The 23797-nt window shown below is 41.0% G+C and overlaps 1 protein-coding gene across 4 annotated transcripts in view; it reads right to left on the reverse strand.

The window, feature by feature from the left end:
• Nucleotides 1–23797, reverse strand: part of samd11 (sterile alpha motif domain containing 11) — an 84516-nt gene that overhangs the window by 51375 nt on the left and 9344 nt on the right. For 2 of the 4 annotated variants that reach the window (XM_041800008.1, XM_041800007.1), the window contains exons 1-2: nucleotides 13334–14437; nucleotides 12220–12311 (exon numbers count right to left, since the gene is read on the reverse strand). In XM_041800008.1, coding sequence (XP_041655942.1) covers nucleotides 12220–12311; nucleotides 13334–14036 — 795 coding nt within the window. In that variant the 5' untranslated portion in view covers nucleotides 14037–14437. Of the gene's footprint in view, nucleotides 1–12219; nucleotides 12312–13075; nucleotides 13132–13333; nucleotides 14438–23797 lie in introns of those variants that run through there. The other 2 variants (XM_041800010.1, XM_041800009.1) reach the window with 2 other exon arrangements.

Here is a 23797-nt window from a genome sequence, read left to right on the forward strand (position 1 = left end):
AACCAAGTAACATATCAAAGAGGTTATGTTAAGCTGGGTCTGTGCTTTCTGTGCCAGGTTGCAGTTAAATCAGCCATTCCCCTGAGTATGCATAAATCAATATCTTCATTTGAACCAAAACAGAGGAATTATTAAAGAACATAGTAAACACTTAAACATTTCTTTCAACTTTAAACTTAAATGTCTACTGTACTTTGATGAAACACATCAATGCTGGTGACATTTCTGACATTTGCACCAAACTGATAAAAATCTGCATTTTATGGCTTGAAATGAGTAAAAACAGGCATCTGCCTGCTTTGTAATATTGTTTCTGGGGGGGGGGGGGGGGGTGTCTATGTGACTTGGAAACCTACAAACGGCATCTTCCTACATCACAAACTTAGGTAGAATGTTACCCTACCTCCTCTTAGTACCAGACTGCCCTTTGTGCATTTTTCAAATTCCTTAAGTTAGCTTTGAGCTGGGAGTTTACTTGGGCTTAAAAAATCACCCCCTTTTAAGTATGCCCATGAAGGCATGAACTATTCCAACCAAAACCGGTTTTTGAATTATGCTGTAAACATGTTTATCACTAATGTAAAAATCAGCATTTTAACATGAGTGTGTATGTGACTTCTGGTGATTCTGCAGACAGCCCCAAGTGGCCAATTGAGGAACTGCAGCTTTTTACACTTCAACATTGACTTAATTTATCAACCATGTAGGTTTCCCCTTAAAGATCTGATTGATATTTTTTCTTCTACTTAAGAGTTTGTTTAGTAAATTATTGTTCATTTATTTGCTAATCTAATCCAGTGTCTCACTTAGACAGCCAGGGCAAAGTTTGGGTGGGTTTGCTCCATGATCTTCTTCTCTATTTTTGGTGTATTTCTGTGGCAGCATTACAGTGCTACCTACATGCCTGGCATAGGAACTAAGTTGTTTTCAGTCGTTTTCAGTGGTATTGGGCTCACACAGACATTTCTTCAAACAATGCCACGTTTACGAAAAAAAATTGAAACAAAAAAGAAATAGATTTTCATCATCATGTAGACAAGGCCTTAGTTGACTACCTTTTTTCCATTAGGAAGACTGGACCAAGAATAGCAAAAAATAGATTGTTAATTAAAAAATGACAAAAAGCATTTTTTCAGTTTTCTTCAAATAGACTAAAACTAGACTAAAATGTTAGTGCTGGACTGCAGATGTGAAAATCCTGTGATATTTAAGAAATATCTGTATTTTCATCTGTGTATTTTAAATCAAAGTACTGATAATGATAGCCTTTGGCTGAATAAATTAGTGCAAAAAGGCGTGACTGAAAGCAAAGACAAAAATGTAAAGACTTAACTTGACTAAAACGGGACTAAGATCATTTTTTCTCAACCAAAACCTGACCGAAACTTTAAAGGTTAAAAATTACTTAAATATGACTAAAACTAAAAGCAGTTCATCACAAGACTAAAACTAAGACTAAATTTTAAAAGGCAGCCAAAATGAACACTACTGGTTTGACTGAAAACTCTCCTCAGTGAGGACAAGAAGTGACAGACGGAGGAGGGCAGGGAGACTCATGGGCTGAGTCTGTTTCAAAGTATTTTGGAGGCCAAGAGCTCCACTACAGTACTGTAGCTAGCAGAAGCGCAAACTTCATAGGGTGAGAAAAGATGGAAATAGAAGAGCAACACAGCTGCAGTAAAACTGCAAAATGTGGACTTTACTCAATGAAATGGACCCCACAGGCAGATGGTTAATACTATTTATATAATATTAATATATTATATAATACAGTACTGTGCAGAAGTTTTAGGCATGTAGAGCGCTAACGGTTCTTCTCAGGTCCTGATGTTCCACAACCCTGGGCTGAAGAGAGGAGGGAGGGCGGCCAGCCTCAGTGTCGACACATTTGACATGTACGTGTGTCGCCCAGCAGCCAAGGTCGAGCTTAAGTGCATTTCTTTTGTCTGGGTCTTTGCACCCCTGGTAATACGCCCAGCAACCACCAACAGTTTTCAGGTGCTTAGAACATACACACGACAACCAAGGGGTCGCGGCAACCCTCCTACCAGCCCTAACAGTAGCCTAGGCTATGTTTAAATGCCACATCTACCCATAACTCCACCCAAAAGCTGTGATTTTTGTTTTGTTTTCATCAGATTATTTTCCCATGCCCTTGGTAATGTACAAAGACATCCAGAGCATGACCTGGGTTGTGTCAATTCTCCTTCCCGCCCAATGGGACCCTCAGGTGGGCGTACTCGCCATTACACGCCTTACTTCAGCCTCAAATTTTGGCCCAAACATGCCTAAAACTTCTGCACAGTACTGTATATAATATTTTCCCTCCAAGAGACCCCCAAAACAGATTGCAGCTTATACCAGGGCATCTTATAGTCCAGATTTACAGTACATGTGTATGTTAACAATTAAATCAATTTGATATCATATATTTAGGCCAATAAAAAGAGAAGTACTGCTTATGAATGTTGATGAATGCAAAATGCCTACATTGCATCACATCATTACCTGTAACTCATTTGGATGGTGTACTAAATTCTGTAATCTAGCTAAAGGTTTGTTTAAAGCAACAAGAAGCTTAGGTAGTTGATAAAGAAACAAGGTAATATCTCAACTACTTGTTTGCATTTGAAGGTGTTTAAATCCAAGCACAAATTATGAAGTTATCTAATGTTTTCACTACGGATTGAATTCAGACTTTTAAACGAGCTCTTTGTGGAAAAGTGGACTAATAAGTGTGTTTTTTCTTTCTCCTTGTGTTATTTCCTGAAAGGTGCAGTGCCCTGCCGCTGGCTCCAACCAGCATTAGCGAGCACACACCCACACACACACACAGAGACACATAAGAACACGCAGCGGTAGCCGCCCGTGACATTCCTGCAGCTGCGGCGCTCTCTCTCCCTCGCACGCGCCCCCCCAGCGATCTCCCTGGGGGACGAATGCCTAATGAGTCACGCGCCTGTCTGCCGTTACCTCGCAGCATGTGTGTGTATGTGTGTGTGGAGGCGGGATGGCGGCCCGACTTGGCGCGAGCGTTAGGGGAGAGGGGGGAGGGGGAACGAGGAGACGACAGAGAAGGAGAGAAGGGAAAAAAATGAATGTGAGGAGAGTGGGAGAGGGGGTTGAAGTGGTCATTACCAAGTGCTGAAACAAGGCTGTAACAAACAACTTTGTCTGCTGTGTTTGTGTGAGCATCTTATCCAGTTGATCATAAATAAAACTTGCTAAATCAAGTTTATTTCTCTGACTCACTCACATGGAAGGCTGTCTTGACATTTTCACAGGTGCACCTATGAAAGGTAAAAGCGACAAACGTCAACGGCCATTAAACTGAGCTTTCTCAGTATGCAAACATGACCCGATTACAGTGTATAATCTTATTAAAGCAATAGTTTGATTCTAATGTTTACATGGTTTGTAGTAACTAGATTAAAGTAATCCAACAAAAAGTTTCAATGATGTGTTTGAGAGTCAGGACAATGTTTGTAGCTGGAAATAGAAAAAGTCCAATTGGTGCAATAGAAAAACTTTCTTTAGTGATTTTTCTCTTTTAGCCAAAACTGTTTGTTTATACAAACAGCCATTTGCATCCACTGTACTCTGTGACCTCTTTGGTGCATGTTCTGCTTCAAACCAAGAAAAGAAATCAAACAAAAGGCTTTTACTCTGTACAGGCTAGCCAAAAGCTACAAAGGCTTTTATTTTCCTGATATGATTCTAATCAAATCATTGACACACACATAAATACATTAATTTCAACATCCGCAACAGATCCATCAATAAACTGTTAATGTTGAACTTTTCCTGCACATGAATAAAATGCTCTCTAGACACTTGTCCCTAAAGTCTGCTTAATATCTTCTATCATTACTGTGCAAAACCACATTTAAATATATATTCTATCAATAATCATGCCATTATTTGCAAATACAGAGCGAGCATTAAACACTTTGTGCCAGCTAAATCCGCAAGGTGTCATAAGTTCACATTAAAGCAAAGACGGGGCTTTTGTCTTGTTTTTGGTTTAAACAGAAAGATGTTAACCTAGAAAACAATATGACAAATACATACAATATACTCTATGTTTCAACAGTGTGGCATGGCTAAAGTAGTCAGTAATAACTTTTAGGTAAATCTTCATTTATCATGATTGATATAATGGTAGATATCTGTTAAGGGCAATATTTAGGTCTAATATTAAAATATTCTTAAAATTTCAGTGAGATATGGCACAAAACTCTTTATAAGTGCAATCATACTCAGAATTGCCAAAATAAATCTGATTCTTTCTAACTGTTTTGCTGGTGTGAGCCTGTGTGTATGCAGTTCCTGTTCAGACTTAAGGCAACACTTGGTTGTTCAAGGCCGTGTGAGAGGAAGAAAAAAGTGAGAAAGCACTGTAGGGCAGACAGGCATGCGACCAAGTTCCCCCCCACACACACCCTCCCACCCTCCCACACACACACTCATGCTCTCCTGCACCCTCGGCCCCCACGCGCTGAGTTGAGCGGGCAGTTGCAGCCCAGTGGAGCGGCACAGGGCAAAGGGAGGGGGGATGAGGGAGGCGGCGGGAGGAAGGGGAGAGGTGCACAGAGGGCGAGAGGCGGCGAGGTGGTGGTTGATGCTGGGGGGTGGGGGGGCTGCTGGGGCGGTGCTGGGAGGTCAGTGGCAGTGCAGTCAAGCGTGCCAGCGTGCCTCTCGCTCTCCCCTTTCCCTCTAGTTTTTTTTTTCATCTTCCTACTCCTTACTCTCTCTCTCTCTGATAGGCCAACCAAGGCTGCTGCAGGGGAGCTTCACGCACAGGTAACAAGCCACTTTCCCTCACACAAACACAGGAAAAGTGGAGAAGCGCATGGAGAAAAGCTTGTAAATTCAACTGATTTTACCCCAGTAACAAAAACTAGAATCTTGTTTAAGTTTAACACACTTCACTGTTTAAGTTTAACACTGAAACACAGGTTTCAACATCATCCCTGCTGAAGGTCAGACAAGTGCTGCAAGTAAATAAGCATGCAGTGATCCTTCATTCATAAAATAAAGAAATAACAATTAGCACCTGAGAGTTGACCAAGATAAACCTAGATGAACTTGTATGCTATCAAAACAAAATGAAGCATACCTCCTGAGAATCTTTAGTCTCCCACATTCAGACACTTTAGCACATTATTAGTAGGGATGCATGATATTATCGGCAGTATATCGGTATTGGCTGATAATAGTTTTAAAAGTAGTTTAAAAGATAATAAAATTTATGCCGATCTGTACGGCCGATAATTTGAACTCATAATTAAGTGCATGCGATGACGCCAGATGTGCGCCATCAACAAACTCAACATGTCAGCTGTGTGGGAGAAGTTTGAGGTGTGGGAACAAGACAGCAAAGTAGCTGTTTGCATCGCTTGTAAAGTACATGTGATGCAAGGACCACCAGTTTAATTTTGCACCTAAAAAAAACATCACCCTGATGACTACAAGGACTTTCTTAAGATAAAGAATGACAAAACTTTGTGCCAGGGAAAACTCATCAACAGCCTCTACTTAAGTCATACGACAAAGCTAAAAAATACAGCAGCAACCACCCAAAGGTAAGGAGTTGAACAGGAAAATCATTAAATTTATGGCTCTTGATAATCAGCCTTTCAGTGTTGTAGAATATATGGGCTTCCACAGGCTAATGATGCATTTAAAACCCCACTACCTTATACCTAGCAGGCGCTTATAGCCTTACTGGAAATGCAAAACTTTGTTTCCAGTCACGTAGAGAAGCTCCTCATTAAAGTGAAACATATCAGCTTCACCACGGATATATGGTCCGTCCTGTTAGCATGTTGAGCCTCACTGCCTTTGTGAATAGATGAGGACTTCACTCTTTAAAAGACTGTCCTGCACTCAAAGGAGTGCTCACTCAGCAGCCGCAATTGCAGCTGCTTTTGATAACGTTTCGGAAATGTTATGGAAAATAGAGAAAAAGAACGTGCATGTCGTCCTACGTGACATGCGCGCAACATGGCCAAAGCAATGACGGACTTCTGTGTGCCAAGTCTCCCGTGCGTGGCACACACTCTGGGGTGTCCTGTCTCCAGTATTGGAGATGTGGGTGAAACTGTGTTGTTACAGAGCTGTTTGCAGTGAAATGCCCATTAAACTTGGTTGCTTAGTTAGTTTGTGCTGTTAAAAGCAGAATCAGGAGAAATATTTCAGTTAAAGTTTTATTTCTTTTGTTCATCTTAATTGTAAAAAATTTAAAATCAGATTTAAGCTCTGAACTATAGCTAGTTTTTTGCATTTAAGAATCTGTCTTTTAGTTGTTGTTTTTGTTATTCAAAGAACTACTACAAAACTACAATATATTTCACTTCCTAGTAATCCAGTGTGTATGAGTTATATTTGAGCTAGCTTGTACGACATTATTTTTTAATGGTCTGCTTTCAAAAAGGTAACATTGGTCTGTGCCTGGTCACGCTTGTTTAAGTGCACAACCCAATACAGTAGGTGGCAGTGTGCACATGGCTGGTTTGTAAATCTCCCCAGAATAAAGAAGCAGCAGCAACCGTGGCAAAAACTGGTGTCATCATCTTGCTATCATTCGCGGGCTGTTTTGTTGCTTTGAGCTGCTTGGATCTACTTGGTTTGACTTGGCACGGCAACCCAGCAGTGCAGGGGATTTGCTTTTCCACCACAACTGAGCTACCCATTTTAAAGCAAATCTAGAGCTGATGACACAACTTTTAGGTCGATGACGTTAAATAGTTGCCTTTCAGTAAGCAAATATTTATTCCACCAAAATAAGAAGAAAAACTATTTTGTTTCTACATCAAAGTGTTTCTTCTTATTCTGTTGGTAATCCAACAAGTATTTCAAAGTTTGATGCAGCGGTTGCAACTTAAAACACTTTGCCGGATGATGATGAACTGCTGTGACGTCACTGTGGCGTGCTTGGAGGCGGTACGGACGTGCTTTGGCCCTGGCGCAGAGTAGAACAATTCTGGGCCTGGCTTGGCATAGCCCAGCTTTGCCAAACTGGTGATGGAAAAGTAAATCAGCACAGCTTGGTTTGGAACAGCGCAGCCAAAAGACACAGTTTAAAAGTCCTGTTAGTTTATGTGACATGTGGGCAATGGAGTCTTCTCTGCTTCTGTGGATGTTTTTATTATTTGTGAAATGCCAACAGCTGCCAAATTTCTACTTTCACATCTACCCTGCAGCTCAGTAATGAAATAGGCCAGTGCCGCATGGATACGGCATTTACAGAAGAGACTGGAGATGTTTAGAACTGCCTTTACAACTTTAGCCATACTCAAGCAAGGTTGCATTCACATCTCCAATGGTCCATGCCTGAGAACACATGAATCATGCCCAAGACCACACCTTTAACACTTGTGTTCAAACTGATCAGATGAACCTGATTTTGGGGTCAAGTATACTTGGGTCTCTAGGGCAGGACTGTCTAATGTGTGACTGTGAACCTGAAACTACCAGAGGAAATCATGTGGCAAACAGTAATCCACTTTGGTACACACACATTTGAAAACAGATGTTGGGAGGAAGACTTTTAGAAAATATCACCATTGGCTTGCTGTGATAAACCACATTCAGCTGATAGACAAATGCTTTATTTTTTTTTTAGCTTTTTCTAGCTGCCACACCCATACACACACACACACACACACACTCACACACAGATCCAGCCAGACAAGCACTCACATAACTAAAGAAGCAAACTCAGTATATGAACAAAACATAGTGAGGTCTTAATTTTCTTAATATACTGTTCATTTTATTAGAATGACTGATATAGAGAAAATAAAATAGTTTTTCTAGAGATGCACAGATGCATCAGTTTTTTATCAGTATCGGCCCTTTGACAAACAGCTGCCATCAGTAAATAATTTTGCAAAAACAAAAATCAGAAGCAGATGTTCATATGTTGAGTTGCATCAATTTAACATTGGCATTTAGCTCATCTCACTACTGAATCAGGAGAGATTTATTATTGGATGGAAAATGTCATCTACTTGAAAAACACTGATCTATGTTCATGGTCAAAGATCAGAGAAAATGATGGCATCGTGGGAGTCTTGCACCAAAAGAAGTCAGCATAAGTACCTGCCATCAGATGAATTGTTATTCTAAACCAGTGGTTCTTCACTGGTGGGTTGGGACCAAAAATTGGTTTGTGAAGCTCATTTAAATGGGTTGTGAATCTGTGCCAAGAGAAAAAATGTGCCAATATCTATGTATGAAATCTCGACGTGGATATACAATAACTTAAAAATCTATTTTTTAGTTTTTTCTTAAGATGACTAGTGAATTTTGTTTTTTGTCTCAAGATTTCTACTTTTGTAGCTCCTTTACTTTGGATAACAAAGCCTGTTTTTCCGGGATAAAAGGAAATTCCTCATGAAATTACCAAATTAAAACCAAATGTCCTAGGAAAAATTGAGTAAAATGAAGTGCATACAAGCATGTTCTTTTGTAACGATTTTTTAAACATTTTATTCTTTCTTTCAGTTATGCTTTGTTCTAACCTTCCACAGCAGATGAATTTGCCTGTTTTCGTGTTTCTTACTGGCAAATCTATCTTGCAAAGCTCCCATCTGAACCGTTTGGGCACAGTTAGAAAGGGACAGGACCAATCAGCGTCAAGAAGCAGTACCTTTGGGCGCAGCAGAGTTGTGACGTAAGCAAGCAGCAACAAGAGCCCAGTGCAATTATGGTGGAAGAAATTATTGTGGATGCTGCTAAAGCGCCAATTTTATCAGAACTTGACAAAATTTCTTTGTTAAAAGAAGAACAAAGAACAGCAGTGAGTTGTTTTCTTTTCGAAAACAACTAAAGTCATGCAGTGATACGTCTACAGTTGCCATGGCTCACGTTATGCAGTTCTCTATGGAGTTTAGTCCTCGGTAGGGGCTCAGCTTGATAGCGGCTACATCATGTGTTTCGTTGCTCTGATTGGTCCGTAAAGATGTGACAGACAGAACGTGCCTCCAATCACCCTCTGATTTTTTTTTTCAAAGGCTCAGCCCTCTCCCAAACGCTGTGTATGAGTGGTTTACCAGCTGGTGTACCAGGTTAGCTTTGTTCCATTTGGGGTCAAAACAACATTTTTTCATGAAATACATTTGAGAGTTTGTAAAATTTTCAAAAACTTGGGTCATGATATCTCTAAAAAGGTGGTGGTGGGTCCTGATGCCTGACCAGTTACGAACATCAGCATCTGCATCGGCCTGATTTTTACAATTGATGCAGCTCTAGTTTTTTAATGGATTATTTAGATTTGTGTGTATGCCTGCTTCAATTTCACTTTGTGTGGATCTCAATTTGGATGCACACAAAAGTTGCTGAAAAATAAGGATATTTAAAAAAAAAAAAAAAAAAACAATCCAAAAAAAAAAAAGAAGTCAAATGTGCACGGGGTTTTAATTTGATCCAGTTGGAAAAGTTGCGCAAACATGGTTGACAAAAAAACAAAAATATGCCCATTTCTGGGCCAGTGACCGATTCCTCTGTTACCATGGTAACATAGCCTTAGAAACTCATAAGAACAGCAACACAAAATACAGAAAGTGGTTGATCTATGAAGACAACTCCGACTCGTATAACAGCTCCATTTCAATTATTTTACTTGACACGGTAAACTTTGATTTTAATTATCTTCTCCCCATTAGCCCTATTGGAAATGCTATTATGAGAATGTAATGAGAATGCACTATAAGTTATAGGCAAAAGTGTGCATGTATGTGTGTTTGAGTGTAATTCAACTTTGCTAGAGGAAACCTTGATTGGAGGAGGTCTTTACGAGCCGGAGGAGGGGAGTGTAATTTCCTCCCGGCCTCCGCCAGTTCCGCTGAAATAACAGAGCAGAGGAAGCCCTGCTCTCCCAGGAGGAGACACACACGCACAAACGCACATGCACACTTTGCAACCAGGCGAGTCAGCCAGCAATAGCGGGTGTGCAAATAATCAGAAATGCACAGATAAAGACCCAGCTCCAAACAAACACTTGCACAGACAAAAACACAAACATAGAGAGCTAATAATAAACTTTGACATGCAATACTGTGTTTAACACTGCATGCATGCAAGATTACATATGGTTCTACATACACTAAATGATAAGCAGAGAACAACTTCAGGTGTTAACTTTAAGAACACCAAACAGTGTACAAGAAGGAAATCATCTTACACAGAGCAGACTAAACAGAAAGTTTTGACACATTTCAATCACTATCATTTGATTTAAATATGCAGATAATCAGCTTTATCAGGACAATTAAATCTAAAACTGTTGAGTGTGACAACAGTTCAGTTTGTGTCGTGTTGTTATGAACAGCTTGTGCTCGGGCCGACACAGCAAATTAACTTCCACGAGTTCTGAGCAGGCAGGTGAAAAGTCTTCCCACCAGCTGCTGCAGCTTTTTTATGATCGCTTGCCTCATGCCTATAGCGAAACAAGATCACTCAAAGTTCAGCCGTCAAACTTTCAAAATAAATGACTGCATGAGGTAATTTGTGTCAGTAGGCAGGCATAAAGTGTGGATGTGTGCTGTGTGTGCATGTGATAGAGCTAGAGTGCTCATCAGTAAGGGAGTGCAGGCTGCCATGCCCTGAGGGGAGTCAGTGGGGGAGAGGGAGACGCCAGTACAGGCCATACAAGTCCCGCTGCCTTACCTCCTCCGCCTAACCCTCATCGCCTCGCATGGAACTGCCAACTTATTCAGTTTGTGTGTGCGCCAAAGTCACGGTGGTATGCACTTGGCGGGTTAGACTTCAGGCTTCACCACCAGACAAGGAAAGGAAGAGAGGGAGAGCACAACAACAACCTTAAGGCTCCCACATCCCCACTTACGTCAATAACAAAGTTGTGCTCCATCACAGCTGTAATTGATGTGAGTTGTTCAAGCCCCAGCAAGCCAAAAGCTAATCACTCTGATATCTGTAATAAGCCTAAACATAACCAAACATGCTCAAATTCTTTAAGTCCTTCAGTAAAAATATAACACGTATCTCTCCTGTCTGCGCTCCCTGCCCCCCGTCTCCCTCAGGTAATTCGGTTTGGCTGAACCTTGCGTGTTAAGGTGCAGGTCTTCATTCTTGGCTGTGAAAAATGTCACCAGTTTACCTGTATCACTCAAACACCTCCGGCTTATCTAAACCGCCTTTGCCTTGCGTGCCTCGCACACAATAATCAGCAGTAGCCACGCTCAGTAGCTCACTAAGCCTCTTACACCCTTCCCTCAAGATTAGTGCTGGGGAGCGACGACAGATGCGCTCCGTGGTGATAAAAACACACACACACATGCAAAGACACACACAAACTCACAACCCAACACACCTGTGTGAACAGATTTGGCGACGGTGAGCCGGCAGTGTGCTTGCTCAAAGCTGACACACATTCACACGCACACCTAAACACACACACACAAGCAGGGTGGTGATGCTGTAATCATGACACACCTGCAAGGCCTTAAGGTTTGGCACTGTGCCCCTGGCCGGGCCCTGAGGGAAGCACCGGGCAAACAAAAGTTCAACAGCCAGGTGAGGGAACTGATTCAATGGGACAGAGGAAATGGAGCAACGACACACAACGTCAGACAGACAGACTGGGCCGCTCAGTGCCTCTGAATAAAAGGCTGTCTGATACTCTGTGTCAGTGAAAGGCTGAAAGTGGATTTGATATTCATGCTGAGAGAAATTACCATCAAAGTTGACATGTGTGCCTGTGAGGTCTTCAACCATCAAGGTTATAAAGACAGACAATGCTTCAGTGTATTCTCATACACACTGAAAGGGAGCTTGACCAAGCAGCACAAGCTAAGCTAGGCTCGATTGAAATGAAAGAAATTAAGCATTCATTTAAAAAATAATACAAATGGTACTGTCATTGGAGGAAAACTGTGTAGTTGAGATGTATCAAAAGTGGACAATAAAACTGACATCCCCTTGAATGACAGCCAATCCAATATTACACTTTTTCAGAATTTGTATCATCTGAGAGAGCTCAGCCTGTACATGTTATGTTTAACAAATTACAATGAATGACATGCTCTTCAACATCGTTAGGAAAAACGCAGCCTCTTTAGAGCCCTAATATACTGCATATTCTCAGAAAAGAGTCATGTCTCAGAGCATAGAGAAGGTTTGTTTTCAATGCAGCTTCTCCAGGTTCACACAATATTACAAGAATAGAAAGACAGGAGATAAAAATATTCTCACCACTGGAGATGAAATTCGACAGCCTGGACAATCACAGATTGGTGGGTGCACCTGTAAGATTCCTTTGGACATCAGAGTCTTCAGACTTTTTCCTGAAACATCAGCAAAAGAAATGCATTTAGTAAACACAAACTAAAACAGTCTCCAGTCAGTAAACTCACCACCTTTTCATGGCATAGCACGAGATGGAATAACATCAGCTTTACCTTATTTGCTTTAGCACAGACTCTTTACTTTTATGTTCCATCACACCATGTCTCAGAGTGTTAAAGAGCTATCATGTCACAACTAATTTCATAAACACAGGGTATGTCTGAAGGTGTCCTTCCCTGCAGACAATCAGAGAGACAGCAGCCTACTGTCATCTGTCTATAGGAATCGGTATATAACTATTAGGCTCTCATTTTTGACCCAGGGGCGACAGCCCCCACACACATCTTAACGCGTGTCAGTTCAGCATGAGTAACCTCGTGCGTGCGCGTGTGTGCGTGGCGAGGGGGCGCGCGCCATGACTAATTACTGCATTGAAATATACTAATCCAAAAAAGCCAACCAAAGTATAAGAAACGGAACAGGAGAACTGGTCTTTCTACGGTTGCTAACAGAAACATAATAGCAATAAAATTCATGTACAGACAATAAATACTATTTTAGAATATAATATGCCACACGTTACATTGTCTGCATCACTGAGTGAGAATAAAAGATTTTCTCAATACTCTCTCAAGCCTAACATGCGATGCGTAAAAGTGTCAACACCCATGCATAAGTGCAGCACATATCGGAACGATTCCTCTCATAATGATGAATGTATTTTAAATTCCACACTCTAAAGTATCTACGTCCAACTTTTCACCTCAGTCCCGAGCAGTAAACTCCAGATGCCCCGGTTTGATGTATGACCGCAGCCCAAACTCTGTGTCAAAGCCTCGGAGGGTGCGTGGAGAATCTGCGCCTTTTCTCATCTGTCTCCTGACGCACTGACTGCTGTAACCCTTTCACTCCAAAACTCGGCGTCGAACCACGAGACTAAGTTTGTACCCAGAATAAACGGCGTCAAAAGTGCCAGGTGATGATGAGGTGTCCCCGTAAGGACTGTGCAGGTTGTTCTTACCTTTATGTCTAATACTCCGTTTCCAATCTTTGGCAGTCTCTCGTCCACTGACAAACTGGAACTCGTTGGGAGTGAGCCACTCGCCCCTGTATTTAATTGAGGGTCCCTTGCTGCCTTGACACAGTTTATTGATATAAAGCAAAGCCTTGTTTTCCCCGCACTCCACCTCGATGCACGGCTCTCCGTTGTCGAAGAAGGGCTGAAAGTCTGGGATAGAGGAGAATCTCTCCAGCATTAAGTCGTCTGTGTGATGGTGGAGGTGCTGGTGATGCAGCGCCGATTCGTGGAGCCCCAAATACGCGCGGTGATGGGCGAAAATGTGGTCGTAGGGCGGCGGGTGCGGGGTCACCACGGGGATGGCGGTGGCATTTAAAGGGGCCAGGTATTCGGACTGGTTGAACGCAGTCAATGCCATGTCGTCGCCATCCAGCCTCTCCTTTTTGATCGCAGGCATGGTAGTGGGAGCCGTGCGCCGGTAACAAGTGAAAAGCTGCTCGCCCGATCCAACTTGAGCGTCCTCTCCGTCTGTGAGTAGGGCTGAGCCAGACTTGGAGACGCGCCGCTTGGTTTTACGCAGATCCCCCGTGTCGCCGTGAGACAGCGGTCTGCTGCTGAAGTTGCCGGATAGATTCCCATTCAGTAGTTTCCAGCTCGCAGCGACAGCAGCGCTCTCCGCCAGCCTCACAGCTCCTACCTCCCACATTTAATCACACGCGCTCTCTTAATACCTGACATGCTGGGCAGCCCTGAGCCCCGGACATTATGCTACCTACTGTGATCATTAGACGTCGCCGCCACACGTCCTGCCCTCTTATTGCTTTACCGCTGGGGAAGTTAGTTGTCTTTTGTGTTCTTTTGCTTTAAGATAATCGAAATTATAATCAGGGTGTCAAATGAAAATCCCACGTATCAATTTAACTACGGGGAATAAACACAGCGAGCAATAAACACATGGCTACGTTATATTTTACAGCCATTAACGAGATTAAAATAGAAACTGATTTCATACAATGTCTTCGGTCACGTTAACCATGAGCCAAACATATCAGGTCTGATATCCCTGAGTAGTATTTGAGCAATATTAATACAGTCTAAAGTTTGGAAAGAGTTGTTTTTAACCCCTGTGTGTGTCGTTGAAGTCACGCTGAAGTTCACAGACCCAGACCAAACAAGATTTGCACTCTCCGCCGCTTCTCAACTTGGCCCATTTAAACAGCGGAGGCTCGGCGGGAGCCACAGAGAGGAGGGGGGACTCCGAGGGACGGCGCTTCACTGCGTCAGATAGAGGAGCCATCATTAGTGAGGAAGTATCAGCGTGCTCTACAAACACCTGCTCCCATGTAGACATTTTAGAGAGACAATACGCTAAAATATTTGTATTTTCAAATTTAAAAAAGAAAAAAAAACATGCTGGCTTTTACCTTCAAGTAGCCTCTTCCTGTGTGCTCTTCACCTAATGATTTTTAACTAAGATTGTTTTAATAAAACCATCTCCAAATGAGTCAAATTCCACCTCAAAGTAACAATTCGATCACTATAACAATATTAAAGCTAAAAACTTACAGAAATGACCTTTACCTCTGAAAATACTCTTAGATGCAAGTGAGAATCACAGAAATCACAGGTTGACCACATCCATCCAGCACTGGTCAGTGCTCTGGGTATTTTCATATTCCATCTATCAACATGATCTGTGTACTGCTTCAGTTAACCACTGCTAAACCATTACATAAGGTGCACATAATGGGTTTTTAGTGTTTTATACACTAAACTACTATTGTAGAGGATAAAGGTCCATTTTTGTCCGTCTATTCAAGAATTAATTTAAACATCATGGCATAAAAAGAACCAGTGGAGTTGTGTTTTTATTACCATTGTTGCTTAAATGTAGCTTGAATATCAGGGATGCACGATATTATGTTGATTTCCCAAATCGGTTATGCTGATATTTGCAGATTCATGTCAGCTGATACCAGTAGTTAAGGCCATTAAAACAAACCTTACCCCTTAGAAGACTCTTAGAGTATCAAGGAATAAGGATGAACAAAAAGAGATCCAGCTGACATAGGTTTGGTGTTCAAACCTAAAATTTCATTAACTTATGTTGTACAATAGCCCATATTTACAGTCTGTGTAGGTCCATATTTACATCAGACATATAGGCCAGTAATTAGAATCAATATAGGAGGATATTTACAGTCCAGATAGACCTGTATTTAAAGCCGATATTTATTAACCAATGGGTTGGCCAGACTTCATATCTGTCATCAGGCAAATCCATCTTGCAAAGCCCTGTCTGCAACGTTCATAGCAAACCAGATGTTGTTCGGACCAATCAGTGTAATTTGAGGAGAATGAGGTGGTAGCTACAGGTGGGGTTTAGTTGTGAGCCAACAGCAACTTCTGTGTTACTTGCAGTTAGCTCGCTGGAGTATAGCGGCAGTTTTATCGCAACTGGACCACATTTCTTCAGACAAATAAAGAGAAAGAAACAGCATTAAGAGCTTTTCACGGCAGTAAAAATGTTTCCACCCTTCTGCTGACCTGCTTCAGCATGAGTTTGCAAGAGTTACAGGGGGGCTGGTGGAGCGGTTAGCTCAGCTGTAGCATTGGTATAGTGGCAGTTCAATCAGAACTGGACCACATCTCTATTCAAACAAGAGCAAAGAGCCACACTGTGAGCTCTTCTTGGCAGAGAAGATTTAACTGTAGGTTTGTTCCAGAGCTGCGCATGCGTGCTACCACTCATGTTTTGTTACTTTGATTGGCCCATGATGAATGTGACAGTCAAAACGTTCCACTAATCAGCTTCCGAGAATATTTTTTTTAAAGTCCTGCTCTTTCCAAATGCCTTGATAGCAAGCTTTCCCAGATGAATGTGAAATATCCATGCAGGTTAGATATTTTCAGCAGTATATATAGGCTGATATTTTTAGTGGACATAGGCTTTCAATTTGAAGCCATTATTTAGTCCATACAGGCCGTTATTTACAGTCAATATAGGCTCATATTAACAGCAAATGTAGGCCAAAATATACAGCTGATCTATATAGGCAATATTTACAGTCACTATTGGCTGATATTTACAGCCAATGTGGGTAGGCCCTTATTTACAGTGAATATAGGCCAACATTTTCACAGGATAAAGGTTCAATTTCCAGTGGATATCAGCCATTATTTACAGTTATTATAGGCCAATATTTATAGTGGATATGGGCTTTTATTTGAAGCCAATATAGGCCATTATTTACGGTCCATATAGGCCATTATTTACAGTTAATATAGGCCATTATTGACAGCTGATATAGGCCAGTATTTACAGCCAATATAGGCCTTAATTTACAGCTAATATAGGCCTATATTAAAGTCACTATTGGCTGATATTTACAGCCAATTTTGGCTCTTATTTACAGTTGATAGAGGCCACTTTTTATTGTCGATACAGGCTGATATTTTCAGTGAATACAGGCAACTGACAAAGCGTTGACAAATAATGAAGTTAAAACTTTAAATTGATTGCAGATGTAAATGATTTTAAAAGCTGAACACCTGGACAAACCAAAATATAATCCCTCAGTTTTATTGACCTGTATTTGATCACATTTTAGGTTGCAAGCAGGTGTACATTTAAACACGGTAACACCTCATGTGCAGCGGTTGCTGAGAGCTTGTTGCTCTTGCCTGAGTAAAATGTCCTCAGCCTGTAACCACATTTTCTAAGAACATTTTCTCTCCATGCTGTCTGCAGGGCATGTTCCCTTGAGCTCCTGGAGCTCGTGAGCAAGGCCACATCTGACCCCCATCAGTGAAGAACCACCCAGGTAGATCCACCACCAACACATGGGATAGCCATTCCAGCAGCAGAGGTGGGGTCCAGAGTGCTGTGTGTCGGGGGCCTATAAATCAGGCCAAACTGCCACTGACACACACAGGAAGAAGGCACGCCACACCGCAGGCGGAAGTGGTGCACGTTAAGGCCAGAGACCACAGCCTGGCCAGAGCTGGTATTATACCTACAGCCAGGACCAGGGAGGCAAACTCAGCAGACATTTACACTAAACGCATGCCAGGTACCTCGCTAACACAATGACAGACTGGACTTTTCTTTCAGAGCAGAAGAGTTTTAATGTCTGAAGGGAATGGGAAGGAATAAGGGGTCTGTTAAGGACCAAAACAGATTTTAAACTGACAGAGTGAGGGGAAAATATAACCCTGAAATTTTTTTTACATATTGGCTACGACCTCACATCAACGTCCTCTAAATGAAATCGAAAGGCAATGTCTTGCCAGACAATAATGTCACTTCCTTCCCACACGTTACACTGAGCAGTGGCAGTGACATAAATCCTGAGCTGCTGACATTTACGACTTGTGTTTACAAAACCGTTTCGAGGAAGTGGAACACAACATTTCAGAAGAAAACCTCTTTGAGTCCGTCTTTATCAAACTAGCGTTCACCACAGCCAAATGTCTTGATGGAAACCTTTTCTATGCGTGCGTTGGCGTTGAAGGTTACACAATCGGGAGAGCCCTGATGAAACCAGTCATAAAGGGGACACCCATGCCCACTCATACACCCACTCTTCATCGCTGATGGTGACTCATTGTCAATGGCTCATCACAGAGGGGTTCCCCAAACTTGTGTGCTGACGATTCTTTAACTTTCACATCTTTGGTTTGGTGTAAACTGAGTAGATTTTTCCGTTAGCGTTCATGTTTATTTACTTCTTAAAAGTTTGATATGATGGGAAATCCTTGTTTAACTTTTCTACCACCTTTAACCTTTTCTTAGTTCTTGATTTTACTAAAGTGTCAGAGTTTGGTGTTTTCAAAAGTGAAAAAAAAACCTGCACCTGCACCAATACAACCCAAAAATTTCCACCGAATAAGGGAGGAAAACCACTACAAGATCTGTCAATAGACAGTCATCTGTCTTCGACTTTCTCACATCTTATACAGCATTCTTCATTCTACTCAAAGACTTCAGTAACATTTGAGACCAATTAATGTAGAAAATCAACACAATAGACATGGAGTCTGACACACTAGGGGTGTTTCAATGAAGTAAATCTTTCAGCCTAACTGAATTGTGAGAATTAGTGTGGCTAAGATGCTAAAGCGGTACAGTTAAACCTAGAAACTGTGAGTATGTAACTTGAGAAAGAAACAAAAGCTTGCCCAAAAACACCATCTAGATTGCTTCTCATTAACTGAAAGCTGTTCAAGTGTGAAGAGGCCAACCTGCATATTTAACTGTAGGGTCATATTGTTGCAATTAGTCAAACTAAAAATTCATTTAGGAACAAAATCAACCTGTTAAAATATTTGAAGACAGTTTTTTAAAATACTTTCATTCTGAACCACACATGTACATATAAATCAAAGTTGAAGGTCTCAGAATTAAAAGTTAATAATGTTTCAAATAATACTAGGATTACCAGATTTTGTACTCCTTGTAAAAGGATGGCAGTAGCTCTTGTCTGTAGGGGCTTGGGTTGGGAACCCATGGGTAGCTGGTTCAAGTCCTGATACAGACCAACGTCTGTAATTTGGTCTGGTTCCTAGATAGCTACCAATGACTTACCTGAGCACACCTGAGATACCCTTGAGAGAAGTGTCAGGCAAGTTATCCGACACCCAGATGCTTGGGGGCTCGTTCATGTGTAGCCCCTCACCTCTGACGTCTCTGTTAGTGCATGGTCATAAGATTCTCACCTTTGTGTAGTTTTCATGTATAAAAACAGAATGCTAAAACTGTATTTCACCTCGAGGATAAATTAGATGTATAGCATGTATTAAATGCAATTTCAGGTGTTTTGCACTGAGGAGAGGCTTCTGTCTAGCCACTCTGCCATAAAGCTCAGATCAGTGGAAGGCCATAGTAATGGTTGTCCTTCAGGAACTTTGTCCCATCTCCATACAAGATCTCTGGAGCTCAGTCAGAGTGGCCATGGACTTCTTGGTCACCTCTCTTACTAAGGCCCTTCTTGCAGATTGCTCAGTTTTGCTGGGCGACCAGCTCCTGGCTGTGCCAAACTTCTTCCATTTGAGAATTTCAGGGCAACTGTGCTCTTGGGAACCTTCAGTCAAGTAGAATTTCTTTTGTAGCCTTCCCCAGAACTGTGCCTGTCAACAATCCTGACTCTGAGCTCTGCAGGCAGTTTCTTTGACCTCATGGCTTAGTTTTTGCTCTTATATGCATTGCCAGCTGTAGGGCCTTCAATAGGAAGGTGTGTGCCTTTCCAAATCAATGTAATTTACCACAGGTGGACTCCAATCAAGGTGTAGAAACATCTCAACAAAGAACTGGAGAAATGGGAGAAACCTGAGCTACTATCAATTTCAAGTGTTGCAGCTAAGGGGATAAATACTTATATCAGTGTGATATTTCAGATTTTTTTTTGTCATGATGGGGTACCATGTGTATATTTATGAGACAAAAAATGAATTTAATTGACTGTAGCATCAGGTTGCAACATGACAAAACTGAAAAATGTGAAGGGGTCAGAATACTTCAACACACCGTGGAAAGACGGATCAGTGTTGTAGCTCATGGTGATTAGGGTGTTTATAATACTATACGATAGAGTAAAGTACTACACCACCATCTTTGTAAAGTGTCTTGAAAAAACTGGTTATGAATTGGGTGCTATAAAAATAAAGATTGACTGGTGATAATAGGAATGCATGATCTGAGATTTAGAGGAAAAGGAGACGGACTGCAACCTGAGTCTACAAATGTCGGTCTTTAAAAATGCTTTATCTATTGCATTGTCTGCAGTCGACATACACATGCAACATAATCTGAGATCCCCAAATTTGTTCTCAGAGTAATACATGCAAAGCTTGATGATAGTTCTGTGACATTTAAGTGTTATTTGATATCAAAACTGATCCCAAATCCCTACTTGTCCCAAGGATAGAATTAAATTAAATTACAATCCATTATTAGATGTGTTGAAAGAAGTTGAAACTTTCAGTATGTTGAAACAGAGTCTTATACTTTCTAATAACTTACATTCCTACTTTTATACATCTTTAACACATGGTAATAAGGCACATATTTTTGTGGCTTGATAAACATTTTGTGTTCCTTCTTGGTGGTTGTATCTAGCCTATATGGTTCCTAATGATGGATATGGCTAAGTTTCTCAGAGCTGTACTGAAGTTTCACTGTGAGTAAACACATAAACAACACTATGAAACTGGAAAATTGCCCAAATATAATCAATACAATAGTATATAAATTATTCCTGCTGTTTTTACTCAGATTCTGTATATAAAGTAAACAACTGCTTTGCCATATGTTGCATCTTCCCCTTATGGCGTTATAATCAACATGTTAAAACTATAAACGGAGCCAAAAGGCTACACTAATTTGGTTTTAAAAACCTACATATATTCCCCTGACTATGATAACTGCTGATAAAAGCAGTAGAAGAATACAAACACACACCCTTACATAGAAAACAGAAGTTCCCTCCTGGCTAAAAACTACAAATGATGTTTAGTGAAAATGTCAAGGACGATTACTTTGCCAGCCTGCATTTCTACCCATCCTCAAAATGCATTTCACGTCCATTCCTTTGACCTCACCGTCCGTCGGGAACCCCCCTGAAGCGGCCCCCGCCTCTGCGCCGTTGTTGGCAGCGGCCCCGGAGCCGCAGCGCTGCCGGCGGGGGAGAGAGGTAATAAATAACCCGGGGAGAGGAGCGGAGACCGCCGGGCGGTGCACAGTCTGACCTGACAAATACTCACTGGAAAACCATCAGAGAGCGTGAGCCCACCCCTAGTGCTTGGAGCCAGCCTTTCAGACATGAGCTGCAAAATATATAGGCCGGCCCCGACTGGAAAAAAGAAAGGAAGACAGACAGAAGCGCCCCTCTCCCCACCCAGCAGCATCCAGACAGCGCCGGAGACACGGCGAGAGTAATTAACTATTTAAAGCAAAGTATGAATTTGTTTAGTGAGCCCGCGCTGTAGATTCGCTCCAACTCCTCCGTAGTTTCAAACTTATGATCAACAAGAGTGAGGAAGTTAAATAGACTGAATCTATCTCAAGTTTAGTAGAGGCCATGAGCCAAAGACGGAATGATGGAAACTGATACATCAAACTCCAAAGTTTTTCTGTAGCCTTGTACAAATGTAACTTTCAGGACCATAAAAACATCTGCATATGGACATTTTTCTCTATGATTCAGATTCTTACTTTAAAAAATGATGCTTAAAGACCAAGATCCCCCAAAACAGAAATTATGGCCTATTACTTCCTCAACAGGTGGACTCCATGAATGGTTTTCAAGCTGTTTTAATCAGTTCAAAGACGTGTACTCAATAGCTATGTTCTTTTAGAAATCTTATAATCAAGGCCGCCCAAAATTTCCCTTTGCGGGACTAAAAAAGGAATACCATATCTTATCTTATCTTATCTTAGAAAAGGGAATAAAAGTATTTTATCTTATCTTATCTTAGAAAGGGGAATAAAAGGGAGAGCTTTCTGGAGCCCAGCCAAATCAGGGGCCCATGGAGGTCAGCAAGATCATGGTCCATTGTAAAATTAAGCTGTGACTACCATATTTTTTCCTGGATAATAACCACTCTTGTCAAAACAACATTTTTTTATTTTTTTTTTTAATAGCATTCTTAAAAATGTAAACCCTTTTTCTTAAAACAGAAATATGGGTTAAAGTGGTAAAAATGGGCAGACAATGTGGTGAAACTGGATTTTTAAAAGTAGCAGAAATGGATCCGAGAGGCAAAAATGGGTTAACAAAGCCAAAGAAAGGGGCAGAATGAAGCAAAATGAGTTCAAAGTGGCAAAAAGGCAAAAAAAAAAGTGAAAAGTGGTTACAAAAATTGGCATAACAAATACAGTCATACAGTCATACAGTTAAAATATGAAATAACAGAGTAAAACGTAGAATAGGATTTTATAGCCAAAATTATTCAAATTTGCAAAAATGTTTTAAAGTGGCAAATGGATATGAAAAAAGTGGTGGAAAGCAAAAATGGCGCAGAGAGGCAAAAATGGGCAAAAAATGGGCAAAATCGACAAACAGAGGCAAATAACAGTGGCAAAAATGGGTGAGAAGTGATCAGAGTTAAAACATGGCACAAATGATTTGTTTCGACATCCATACCCAACAATTGTTTGCCACACTTTTCAGCTCCAAAATGAAGGAATTGTTAGCCGGGATGCCTGCTGGCATCAATGCTACTGATAAAACACATACACTGATATCATCAATAAATCCTAACTGGGGATGGCCCATTCTCCAGGTTTGTCAGGGGCCCAGCCAAATCTTGGGCAGGTCTGCTGATCATCAGTCACATCAAATCTCAAAAAGCTACAAGGTGTAGATTTTTTGCACTTAAATATCTTTATTTATTTAAAAATGACTGCACCTAAATGTTACATGATTTTTTTTAGTTGTGCTGTTACGTTTTCTTAAAATGTTCCAACTATTCTCAAAACCAGAGATATTCTTAGTTTGAATAACTGAAACGGTACATGTCTTGGCTTTTCCAGTTTGAGTGGAGGCCAGGCCCACTGCCTTCATGGCTTAATTGCATTCAATTCAGTCTATTTGCTTAATTCATTCTGGAAGAACAACATGGCTGTCAGTATTTGAGCTAGCAGCAATAAATTATCAAAAACTGATTTTTTAAAAAATGGATAAAAACATTTTCAATATCAGATCTATCGGTGCGGATTTAATTCTGAAAAGTCGTCCCAGTTCCAGGCTGGCAAGGAACGCTTCCGTAAGGGCTATAAAGGCATAGACAGCATCATAGGAATGGCAAAATGGCTAGCTTTAAGAGAGGAAAAACAAGTAAGAGGCTATGATTTATGGTTTAAAAGTTACATAACTTTTAATATACTGTGTCAGTTTTTGTTGGATACAACAATGCCGCAAGCTTTTCAGACAAAAGTGTATCAGATCGGAGTATAAACATGTGTACACACCGATTCTAATACATTCATTTTAAGCAGTAACGGACATACTTTTGATACTGCTATTGGAATCAGAATACTGCTACAGAAAACCGAAAATAAAACCAAACACATTTAACAGCTCAATAGATGAAAGTAGGTGAGAAAATTGGCTTTCAAATATGGCCAAGTTGACCTTTTAAATGAAGAGATGTAATTAAACTGAAAAGCTGCTGTTGCTTAACAAGGCAGGAGATCTCATCTTTTGTTGATGTCAAAAAAGATGACCATTACGTAGATGTCAACCTTGCTACAAACATTAACATGGTCATCAATTTCATACTTCATGGCTTTCCATTTCATCTTCCTGTTATTTATAACACTCCTCATTCTGTGTGATTTGTTGTAGATAACGTTCGAAACTACACGGCACATTTGTCCAAGTCGACTTTTTGTTCCAGCCATTAATAATCCTTGTGTCTATTTACTCTTCTAAATTGCACTTCCTTTGCTGACTCATTCTCATTTTA

This window comes from Cheilinus undulatus, linkage group 11 (assembly GCF_018320785.1).
Source record: "Cheilinus undulatus linkage group 11, ASM1832078v1, whole genome shotgun sequence".
Lineage (NCBI taxonomy): Eukaryota > Metazoa > Chordata > Actinopteri > Labriformes > Labridae > Cheilinus > Cheilinus undulatus.